Source organism: Callospermophilus lateralis, chromosome 3 (genome assembly GCF_048772815.1).
Source record: "Callospermophilus lateralis isolate mCalLat2 chromosome 3, mCalLat2.hap1, whole genome shotgun sequence".
Classification (NCBI taxonomy): domain Eukaryota; kingdom Metazoa; phylum Chordata; class Mammalia; order Rodentia; family Sciuridae; genus Callospermophilus; species Callospermophilus lateralis.
This window is the reverse complement of record NC_135307.1, coordinates 64,623,170-64,636,095: the sequence shown is the minus strand read 5'-3', so window position 1 is coordinate 64,636,095 and position 12,926 is coordinate 64,623,170. Positions and strand designations below refer to the sequence as shown.

The window sequence follows — 12,926 nt, the reverse complement described above, 5'->3', positions numbered from 1 at the left end:
CTTTTTCAAGTACATAGTGAAGTATTTATCCAGACAGCTCCTTTTATATTATTCTCATTCTTATTATGCTTGATTTGGAGGCTCTAAGATTTTAGATATTATAAGCCTTAATAAAGCATTTTATGGCACAGAAATAGTGTTCCTTCTCAGGAAGACTCAAAATCATAATAGATATTACCAACACAACATTTAGATAGTACTAGCTTAACACAAACTTAACTGATGGCAACTCACTTTCAAACTTAAGAATTTAAGGTTTCTAGACTGGGATATAGCTTAGAATAGAGCACTTGCCTAGCACATATAAGGTACTGGATTCTATTCAGTGCCACATAAAAATAAATAAATAAAATAAAGGTATTGTGAACATGTGCAACCAAAAAAAAAAAAAAAACTTTATAAAAAAAAAAGAATTTAAAGTTTTCTTTTCTGTTGCCTGATGGCCTCTCTATTTAAACAGGTTTTGTTGAGAAGTATTCTTTGTTAGTTTTCTTTTAAAATTTCTGCTGTTGTTAAATACTGCACATGCTGGGATTTGGTAAACCAGTAGATTGTATCAATTTTAGTAGTCCTATATCCTATACAATTTTAAGGGATGCGGGCTGGGGATGGCTCAAGTGTAGCATGCTCCTCTAGCATGCGTGAGGCACTGGGTTCAATTTTTAGCACCACATAAATGTAAAATAAAGATATTGTGTCCACCTGAAAAAAAACTAAAAAACAATAATATTTGAAAAAAAAATTTAAGGGGTGAACTAATAATTTATGTGTTCTAAAAGTTTGTTTATAACATCAATTAGCATCTAATACATATTTGCATTTTCACTGCTTTATCAAGTCCTCAAGTTTTGCCCAGAAAATTTTTTTATGAGAGCTACAATCTTATTTAGAACTGTCACTCTGTGTCTAATGAATATTAAAATATCAATATATTCCTTGGGGCTGGGGATGTGGCTCAAGTGGTAGCATGCTCGCCTGGCATGCGTGCGGCCCGGGTTCGATCCTCAGCACCACATACAAAAACAAAGACGTTGTGCCCGCCAAAAACTAAAAAATAAATATTAAAAGAATTCTCTCTCTCTCTCTCTCTCTCTCTCTCTCTCTCTCTCTCTCTCTAAAAAAATATTCCTATATAGAGATATAAAATATCTCTATATTCCTTTATTTACTGGAAAACTTTATTTTGCAAGCTTTGTTCCTTTGTTGCTTTCAATTATTGTAAATTGTTCCACTTATATAAAACAAGACTAGAAATGGATTAAGTCATGTTTTTGGCCCCCTACATTTAGCCTAAAATGTATCTTTACCATTGTAGTACAACATATAGGTGTACTTCATTTTATGGAGCTTCAATTTATTGTGCTGCATGAATTATTTGTTTTACAAATTGAAGATTTGTGGCAACTCTGCCTCAAGCAAGTCTACTAGCAGCATTTTTCTAATAGCATGTGTTCACTTCATATCTGTGTCACATTTTGGGAATTCTTGCAATTATCCAAACTTTTTTTATTATTATTATACCTATTGATCAGACAGCAGCCATCAATATCAATGCAACACCCTTAACCAGCAAAACATTCAGATGATCATTAGCATTTTTAGCAAGAAAATATTTTTGAATTATATACTGTTTTAGATGTAAGGCTATTTATACTTAATAGATAATAGGATAGTGTAAACCTACTTTCATATGTACTAACAAACCAAAAACTTTGTGTGATTTTATTAAGATATTTACTTTATTGCAGTTATCTGGCACAAATCTGGACTGTCTCCCAGGTGTGCCTTTATACCTGTCCTTAGAAAATGTAATTTTCCTTTCTCCTTCACTGGCTTCTTCCAGGTTTACCTTATCCTTATCTTTAAAATGTACTGTCCTAAATTTCCTAATATATACAGCCTATAATTTCATTAATTCTTTTAAAAAAACCAGATGGTTAATTTATATTGATATCAATGATAAATGGAGAGTTTTTCTTCGAGCCTGCACATGGGTAAAGTTGACTTGATAACTTCTTGTCTCTTTAAATTATATTATAAAATCATAGAAGTAGGAGGGGTATAAGATGATCTCAGGTTTTCATGGACTAATTATTTCTAGAGTACTAGGCAAAGAAAAATGCCCCCCTTTCTTACCCTGTAAAAATCTATTGAACTATTAATAACACTCTGAGACTTCATTTTTGGAATTTAGTTATTAAGCAAAATGTGATTTCTATCAAATACTATTGAAACCAAAGGAATATGATAAGACTGCTACTATAAAAGTTATCTCGTTTTTTGGGGGGAGGGGTGGGTTCTTACCCTTAATTCAGTGATCCTGAAAAAAATACAGATGTTTGAGAAATTACAAAGTATGGTTTATAAAAAGCCTGGGTTATTGGCTGAGGTTGTGGCTCAGTGGTAGTGCACTTGCCTGGCATGTGTGAGGCAATTGGGTTCGATTATTAGCACCACATTAAATAAATAAATAAATAAATGAATAAATAAATATCTGCCAACAATTAAATATATATATATATATATATATATATATATATATATGTATATAAAAGAAAGCCTGGGTTATAATTATCTTTTAGTGAATTTACTACTCTGCCTTCCTTCTTTTTTGGCTAATTTCACTCAGTTTTCTATTTAATCTTTAATTACAGGCCACAAAAGAAGTAATAGAACGGGAAGCGCCAGGGATGGCCCTGGCAATGCTGATGGGATCACTTAATGTTACACCTCTGGGCATGCTCTCTAGGTAAGAAAGTAACCAATATGTTACAAAGAAAGTTAATTCCAGACCACTATGCAGTTTAACCCAACTGATAAGTATAAGAAACTTCAGTCACAACACTTAAGTTCACACCTTCTTCCTGGTTTAAGTTTTAGTATGTTGTCTAGCTAGATCTTGGCCATTTTCAATTTCTGGGTTTTGGTTTTGTTTGGGTTTTTAAAATTTTTTTTTATTTTTATTTCTTTTCTTATTTTTTGCATATTATGTTAAAACCTTTAGAGAATATTGATTACAATCATGAAAGAAAAATTCAATTCATGTTTATAATCTCTTGGCAATTTGGTATATTTAAATTATTATATTAATAATATATACTTTCATTAAATTATATACTTTAAATTGTACCTTTGTTGACATCCATCTTCAATCTGATGACTGAGTTGTTACTATTTTAGCAACTCTTAGATTAAAAAAATCTCCTAAGTGAGTATAATATACATCATTTAAGATGGAACTGTCAGCTTAGTCAGAATCTGTTGATTTAATGACCATTGATTAATAAACACTTGATCTCAGAGCAACCATGAAATGCACAGCAACTTTATGATTTCAGAATTTCTTAATCATTTATAGCCATTTACATCCTGTATGCAGTATGAATGTAAAGGTAAATGTATCCATTTAATTGTATGGGATGTGATTCATGATGTTCTTTTGGTTACTTAATTTATATTCCATCAATGTCAGCTGCTACAGGAGAATGTAAATGGTGCATTAATTACTATATTCTCTTTACTTCACATGTACTATATAACATTAAATTTAGTAAGAAAAACTCAAGAGTTAATATAGCATTGTAGAGATTTTATATGTAAAAGTCCATGCCAGAGTTTAAGGAATTCAAGTTAATTCTTTTATGTCTTTTTTTAAAAACCCTTACTGATATTACCTATACCTCTGTAGTCCAGGGTTATATTTGATCTCTTTTTTCCTATGTAATTAAGTAGAGGTTTTGGAACATAAAAAGAACTTTTACTGGTATATAAGATATAATCAAGAAATAATTAATCTTCATCTCTTATTAATTTTTTATTATAACATTTTAATTCAGGAGGCATAATAATATACTTATTTGCCAGGTCCCATAATAAACATGAGGGATTATAAGGATAGAAAGAAAAATAAGACATGATCCTTACCTTAAAGTAAACAGTTTAACTGAGGATCCAACAGTTTAACTGAAGAAATTTTTATTCACAACTGTTAAGATAAACCTTGAACATAAGGATAGCTTTCTTGATATAGTATAGAATTAACAACTGGTTTTTTTTCTTATTGAAAGGCTTTTCTGGGTTAGTCTCTCCCCTTTCTATAGCCCCATAATTACTGAGCACTACCCTGCTGAATGTGAAAAGTTAATTGGCAGGAGCTACTTCTAAGTATTTTGGAATAAATCAATCATCTTTTTCCTGAAGGTTTTGAAAATTTATATATGTATACATAAAACTTATGTATACATATATATTTAATAATATGTATTTATATATATACATATTTAATAATAAGTATTTTTAAAATATATATGTATACACACACACATACACACACATACACACTTTCTCTTCTTCTGGCTTTTCTTTCTGTTCATTGCTGATTTATCTGAGAGGGATAGTAATCTACATTGGCTATGAAAAAAGTAACTGTGAAATATTTCCCTGAACTTTTTGTACTTTTTTGTACTTTTGCACACATGAACCTTCAGGAGTTAGTTTGGGACTTGAGGAGTGACATACTTATGTTTTAAAGGTATTTCATATATTTCTTTGAGTGTGTTCTCTATATTCACAACTCACAGATGTTTCCAGGACTTGAGTTACTTTATACACAGAATTAAGGTATCCAGATTCTGTAATTCTCTCCTCTCCAAGAATTTTACTTCACACACAAGCTTCTAGGGACCCTCCTTCCCATTTACTCTGAATAAAACACATTTCTTGCAGAGCCTTAATATACTTTGTTTTCATGTTCTTCTGTACAATTGGAACACTTTTGGGACAAAAGGACAAACGATTTCAAAAAAGAAAAAACTAAGATTTTCACCCCAGCTCTGTAGATAGTAGGGACCCATTTTCAGTTTCCACTAGCCAGAGAGATCAGTATTTTCTCGGGGATTTAAGTATTCACACCATCATCATCATAGTATTGCAGCTCCAAACTCAGACTAGCCTCATTAAGGATTGTTATTCAGGTTTTGACTTCAGTCTCAAATCTTCCTATTATTCACATACAGAGTTGTTAGGTAGTGACTCTGCATGTAAGGCAGAATACTGTGTATCTGCCAACAATCAGTAAGAAATGCTGTTTTTAACTTCTTGGCCAATACCACAAGATCCAAGAGCAACAACTTTATCCTTAAGGTCAGATACTTGAGTTCATATCTAGTATTACCTAATATTTAGTGCCACCTTTGGCAAGTTATTTAGCTAAATCTAGCACTTTCTGTACCAGTAGCTAATTACACTGCTTGCAAAATAGCCGCATATAATCCCGTGAGTCTGTCATTTATGCTTATTCATTTTAAAAAATCAAGTATTTTTTTTCTTTCTAAACTAATAATACTAGCGCAACCACTGTGGCTATAAATTAAGCTTGATTTATCCTGGGTTTTATTCTCAGTTTTGTCACTAACTTAATTTCTGATCTCTACTTAATTTTTCAGGGACATCACATAACTTATAGATATGAAATAATGTCTTACTTACATAGGTTGATTCACTGAAACATATCTAAATTATAAAAAGAAAAACTGAGTGCTAGTGTTTTATTTTATAGAAGCATTTACCATCATAATCCTAACCCCATCTTTCAATTGTGTTTTAAATGTTTGGTTCATTTAGATGAGGTACTTAATTGGTTTTTTAAATATATGAAATAGAATAGGACCAATCTATTTTTGTTATGATTTATCCTATTACCTGCCATAATTTCCAATTTGGTCTTTATGCTTTATCTTGTTAGAATAAAATTTAAAAATTCTTAACGAATACATTTTCTGTTTGGGAAGAGGAGGTAATTTTTTCCCTTTGATGTTAAAAATAGATTTATGCTAATATTGGTTTAAAATAATTTTTCCTAAGGGCAAAAAATTACTAAACTTAAATTTTGATATCTGAATTAACTTATCTTACTATTTATTGTTAAAACAACATGTGTCACTTAAAATAATTTACATTAGTAGTACTCTTATTGTGAAGAAGTACTTATTGTGATGGTACTAAAAGAAATACAGGATTTGAATGACACAATAAACCAAGTAGATTTAATGCATGTGAAAAGAAGATGGTTGAGTCGTGAGCATCAGCAATGTGTCCAACTGTACAACAGTTGAACTGGCAAAATATTTCTGAAGTAACTATTTTGGAATTTAGGAATGTATTCAAAAGCTTGCAGATTTCAGGGGAAGTTTGATGGCAAATTTTATTTAATTTTGATCACTTTCACCCTAATTTAGGACTTGCTATCTCCCAACCCCCTAGAACCACAGCAGGCTAGTGTCCCTAGGACAGCTTATAGAAGCCTTTAGATCATAACAGCCTAAATGTCTTTAATCAAAAAAGTTTACAAGAGACAACTAAGTATATATATTATTGAAAGTTTTAAGACAGCATACTAATATGATACTTATAAACCTATGATACTTTTAAACATATATGTACTTAATAACAGGCAATTCAAATAGATGAAGCAAAGACTGACAAAATTAAAGGAATGCTATGCAATAATAATTAAAGAATTTAATACTTAAGATTCAATAATGGAGAGATAACTAGACAATAAACTAAAGAAATACAGGATTTGAACAATACAATAAACCAAGTAGATCTAATGCATGTATATAAAATACCTAAGCAGCAGAATATTCACCTTCTCAGGTACACATGGGATATTCTTTAAGTTAGATCAAGTGTTAGGCAAAAACTACACTCTTAATCAATGGGTTTAGGAGGAAATCATAAGAGAAGTTAAAAAATACTTAAAGGTGAATTAAAACAAAAGCATCCCATACTGAAATTTATTGTATACAGAAAAGCAGTGCTGTTGTAACTGTGAATACTTATATTAAAAATTAAAGATCTCAAAAAACTTTACAACTTAGGGTACTAAAAGAAAAAATTAATTGCAAAGCTAGCAGGAATAAGAAAATAACAAAGATTAGAGCAGAAATAAATGAAACAGAAAGTAGAAAAGCAATACAGAAACTCGTCTAAACCAAAAGCTATTTCTTCACAAAGTTCAACAAAACTGACTTTAGCTACATTGATGAAAGAGAAAGAGAGAGATGACTCAAATTGATTAAATTGGGAATGAAATGGAGTTATTACTACTGATTCCACAGAAATAAAAAAGACTATTAAAAAAATAAACAACTGTATGCCAACAAATTGAATAACCCAAATGAAATGGACAAATTTCTAGAAACATAAATCATACCAAGACTAAATCAAAAAGATATAGAACGTCTAAATAAATTTATTCCTAGTATGGAGATTAAATAAGTAATCAAAAGCCTCCTTACATGTAAAATATGGGGATACACGCACACACACACAACCTATATGGCTTCACTAGGAAATTCTTTTTTTTTCCCCCTCAATATTGAGAATTGAACCCAGGGTCGCTCTATTTCTGAGCTTCATCCCCAGCCCTTTTTTATTTTTTATTTTGAGACAGGGTCTCACCAAGTTGCCCAGGCTACCTTGAACTTGCCATCTTCCTGTCTCAGTCTCACAGGGCGGTCAGATTGCAGATGTACACCACTACACATGGCTTCAATAGAAAATATTACAAAGCTTTTAAAGAAGAATTAACACCAGTTCCTCCCAAATTCTTCCAACAATAAAAAAATTTAAGAGGAGGTAACACTTCCTAATTTATTCTATGAAGCCATATCACTGATCTGATAGAAACCAAAGGCAGAAAGAGAAACCAAAAGAAAACTACAGACCAGTATCCCTTATAAATATTGATGCCAGAGGCTTAATAAAATAACAGCATAACAAATTCAGCAGCATATTAAAAATCATTATACACCATGACCAGATGTAGCTTATCCCTGGAATGCAAGGATAGTTCCATAAAATATATGAAAATAAATCAATATAATATAGCACAATAGCTGGATGAAGGGGAAAAAACTGACCTGATTATTTCAGTTGATGTAGAAAATCTGAATTTGACAGAATTCGATACACTTTCATAATTAAAAACACTCCACAAACTAGGAATACAGGAAACTTACCTTATCATGAACAAGGCCTTATATGAAAAAGCTGAAACAGACATTGTACTCACTGATGAAGTTCTAAAAGGTTGTCTCTAAAATCAGTAACAGGTAAGGAGGCCTGTGTTTTCTGTTTCCATTCAACATAGTGTTGGAACTTCTAACCAGAGCAATTAGGCAAGAAAGAGAAACTTAAAATAGACAAATTAGAAAGAGATACCAAAAGTGCCTTTGTAGCAATGATTTGTGTAAAAAACCCTAAAGATTCCACTATATCTATTAGAACTAATAACTGAATTCAACAAAGTTCCAGGATACAAAATCAACATATAAAACCAGTTGTGATTCTTTATACCAACATCTAATGACAAACAAAAGTAAGAAAATAGTTGCAAAATACAGCATCCATTCATGTTAAACACTAGAAAAACTAGGGATACATCTAAAACTTGTAAAAGCTATATATGTTAAACCCAAGGCCAACATCATTCTAAATGGAAAAAAAAAAAAAAATGTAAGCATTTCCTCCAAAACCTGGAACAAGACAAGGATGCGCTCTTTCACCACTTCTATTCAGCAAAGTCCTTGAAACTCTAGCTAGACAGTTAGAGAAAAGAAATAAATTAAAGAGACATGAATATTAAAAGAAGAGCTTAAACTATCCCTGTTTGCCAATGACATGATCCTATATATAGAAGACCAAAAAAAAAAAAAAAAAAAAAAAAACCTCCACCAGAAAACTTCTAGAACTCATAAATGAATTCTGCAATATAGCAGTATATAAAATTAACAACCATAAATCAGTTGCATTACTATACACCAATGATAAATGTACTCAAAGAGGAATTAGGAAAACTACCCCATACATGATAGCCTCAAAAAAAAAAAAAAAAAAGAAACAATATTTGGGAATCAATCTAACAAAAGACCTCTACAGGGGCTGGCATTGTGGCTCAGTGGTGGAGAGCTCACCTAGTGTGTGTGAGGCCCTGGGTTCCATCCTCAGCACTACATAAAAAAATAAATAAATAAAATAAAGATAGTTTTAAGAAATTTAAAAAGATCTCTACAATGAAAACTGCAGAACACTAAATAAAGAAATTGAAGAAGATCTTAGAAGATGGAATGTTCTCCCATGCTCCTGCATAGGCGAATTAATATTGTCAATGGCAATAAGGGGCTGGGGTTGTGGCTCAGTGGTAGAGTGCTTGCCTAGCATGTGTGATGCCCTGGGTTCAATCCTCAGCACCACATAAAAATAAATATATAAAACAAAGGTATTATGTCCAACTACAACTAAAAAAATAATAAATATTTTTTAAATGGCAATACTACCAAAAGCACTATGCAGATTTAATGTAATTCCTATTAAAATTCTAATGATATTCTTCATAGAAATAGAAAAGCAGTCATGAAATTCATTTGGAAAAATAAGAGACCCAGAATAGCTAAAGCAATCCTTAGCGAGAAAAGTAAAACAGGAGGCATTACAATACAGACCTTAAATTATATTACAGAGCTATAGTAACAAAAACAGCTTGGTATATGCACCAAACCGAATGAAGACCAATGGAATAAAATAGAAGATACAGAGAAAAAACCATATAAAACACAGTTATCTCATACTAGACAAGGGCGCCATAAACATACTTTGGAGAAAAGAGCCTCTTCAACAAATGGTGTTGGGAAAACTGGAAATCCATACATAGCAAAATGAAATTTATTCCCTACCCTGCACAAAATTCAACTCAATGTAGATCAAAGACTTAGGCATTAGACCAGAGACCCTGCACCCACTAGAAGAAAGTATAGTCCCAACTCTCCATCATGTCAGCTTAGGAACCAACTTCTTCAACAAGACACCTAAAGTGCAAGAAGTAAAATCTATAATCAATAAATGCGATGGTATCAAACTAAAAAATTTCTTCACAGCAAAGGAAACAATCGAGCATGAAGAGTGAGCCTACAGAATGGGAGAAAATCTTTGCCACCTCAGAAAGAACATTGATCTCCAGGATATATAAAGAACTAAAAGAACTTAACATTAAAAAAAAAATATATATATATAGAGAGAGAGAGATAGATAATCCAGTAAATACATGGGCAAAAGATCAAAACAGACACTTCTCAAGAGAAAAAATACAAATGGTCAACAAATGTATGAAAAAATGTTCAGCCCCTCTAGCAATTAGAGAAATTCAAATTAAAACCACACTGAGATTCCATCTTACTCTTGTCAGAATGGTAATTATCAAGAATATAAATAACAACAAATGTTGGTGAGGATGTGCGGGAGAAAAGGTACTCTTACACATTGCTGATAGGACTAAAAATTGGCCCAACCACTCTGGAAAGCAGTATGGAGATTCCTCAGAAAACTTGGAATGGAACTACCATTTGTCCCAATTATCCCACTTTGGGTATTTAAGCATATACTCAAAGGTCTTAAAAACAGTATACTACAGTGGCACAGCTGTTGGAACCACCCTCCAACAAAGATTTGGGGAATGCACGAGACCAGCTGGTGCTTCCCTTATCTGAGCAAGAGGGTGAGTGTCGCGACCCGGCCCACCACCCAGCCTGGCCAAGAATCACACCGAGTCGAGTTGAGTCAACCATGGAGGTACAGCAATCTCAACTTTATTGTATCAGGGACAAGGTTATATAGTGATAGAAGGAAGGGGTAAGAAGAGACAGTAGCGAGAACCAATAGGGGGCAGTTACATCACTATCACTAAGGGCCTAGGCAGATTTCAGGTTAAACCATTAGGCATTAGGCGGGGCTAAGGTCAAAAGCCCGCAAACGCCAATCCAGCCAGGTCACATATACAGAAATGCTCTGGAAGAACCCATGAGGCCGCCTCAGCCAACACCCAATAATGGCTGCGGTCCCAAAGGAGGTAAAATGTTCCAACACAGCCACATTGAATATTTATAGTAGCTCAATTCACAGTAGCTAAGCTATGGAACCAATCTAGGTGTCCTTCAATAGATGATAAAGACAATGTGTTGTATATACATATTACTCAGCCATAAAAAAGAATGGCTTTATGACTTTTGCTGGTAAATGGATGGACCTGGGGACTATTATGCTAAGAGAAATAAGCCAATTCCCCAAAATGAAAATTTGAATAATCTCTGATATCTGAATGCTGACACCCAACAAAGAGGGGGCTGGGGGCGAAGGTTAGAAATTCATTGAATTAGACACAGGGAATGAAAGAAGACAGGGGGGATAGGAATAGGAAAGACAGTAGTATAAGTAGGACACTACTTTTCTATGTTCATAATGAATACATCACTAGTGAAACTCCACATTATGTATACCCACATGAATGGGATCCTTATTAGAATAAATTATCCTCCATGTATATCTAATATGTCAAAGTTCAATCTACTGTCATATATATCCTTTGTTTTTTTCTTTTTTAAAATATTTATTTTTTAGTCATAGGTGGACACAATATATTTTACTTTTATGTGGTACTGAGGATAAACCCAGTGCCTCATGCATGCCACTCATGTGCTCTACCTCTGAGCCACAACCTCAACCCCTGTCATGTATATCTTTAAAAGTCAATTTCATTTACCATATCATCAGAAAGAATTAAGGACTTAGGAGTTAACTTAAAGAAATTAAACACATATACACTGAAAGCTACAAAACTTGCTGAAAGAAATTAAAGAAGGCCTAAATAAATGGAAGGACATCCATGTATATGGATGACATAATATTGTTAACATGCCATGATACCCATGCAATCTTTGTTAAAACCCAAATGACAGTTTTTGCAGAAATTGAAAAATTTATTTAAAAATATATATGGAATCTCAAGGAATCCAAAATAGTCAAAGCGATCTGAAAAAAAAACAACAAAGTTAGTGAACTCATATTTCCTGATTTCAGACTTACTGCAGAGCTTCAGTAATCAAAACAGTGTGATACTGGCATAAAGTCAGATGCACAGAATACAATTGGCAGTTCATATTTAAACTTTTATATGCAGGGTCAAATTATTTTTAATAAGGTATTAAGACATTTGAATAGCAAAAGGACAGTGTTTTCAACAAATATTTTTGGGAAGATTGAATACTACATGTAAGGGAATGAAAAATTGAACCCTTAATCACTTTGTACAAAAATTAATTCACTATAGATAAAAGTGAAAACTATAAATCTCTTAGAAGAAAACACAAGAGGAAACCTTCATGACATCAGATTTGGCAGTCATGTGATTATTGAATATAACTTCATGAAAGTTAAAAAATCACTGTACATCTAAGGACAGTGTCAACACGTAAAAAGACAACCCACAGAATCAAGAAAATATTTGTAATTCAATATTTAGCAATGAATTAATATTTAAAATATATGTGTCTATACAACCCTTCAATTCAACAACATAAATGGACAGATGCAAGATACAAAACAGCAATAGCTTTTCTATACACCAATAATGAATCTGCTAAGAAACAACCTCATTTGCAATAATCCCTCTCAAAAAAAACTAGGAATAAAACAAATCAAGGTTTTATTGATTTGAAGGAGACAGAAGGACATCTGCAATGAAAACAGTACATTCTAGAAAGAAATCAAACAATGCAAGATGAAAAGACCTCCCATATTCATGGATAAGCAGAATTAATATTGTTAAAATGGACATATTACTAAAAGCAACAGAGAGTCAAAGCAATCCCCATCAAAATACCAATGACATTCTTCACAAAACTAGAAAAAACAATCCCAAAATTCATTTGGAAGAATAAAAGACCTAGAATAGCCAAAGCAATTATAAGCCAAAAAAGCAACGCTAGAGGCATCATAATACCAAATTTCAAATTATACTACAGAGCTAAAGTTACAAAACAGCATGGTATTGGCCTAAAAATACACACATGGGCCAACTGAAATGAATAAAA

General features: G+C 32.4%; 1 protein-coding gene across 5 annotated transcripts in view; it reads left to right on the top strand.

The window, feature by feature from the left end:
- Positions 1-12,926, top strand: part of Gphn (gephyrin) — a 598,126-nt gene that overhangs the window by 309,350 nt on the left and 275,850 nt on the right. For all 5 annotated transcript variants that reach the window (XM_076850343.2, XM_076850346.1, XM_076850344.1 and 2 more), the window contains one exon: positions 2,655-2,749. In XM_076850343.2, the coding sequence (XP_076706458.1) occupies positions 2,655-2,749 (95 nt within the window). The remainder of the gene's footprint in view (positions 1-2,654; positions 2,750-12,926) is intronic.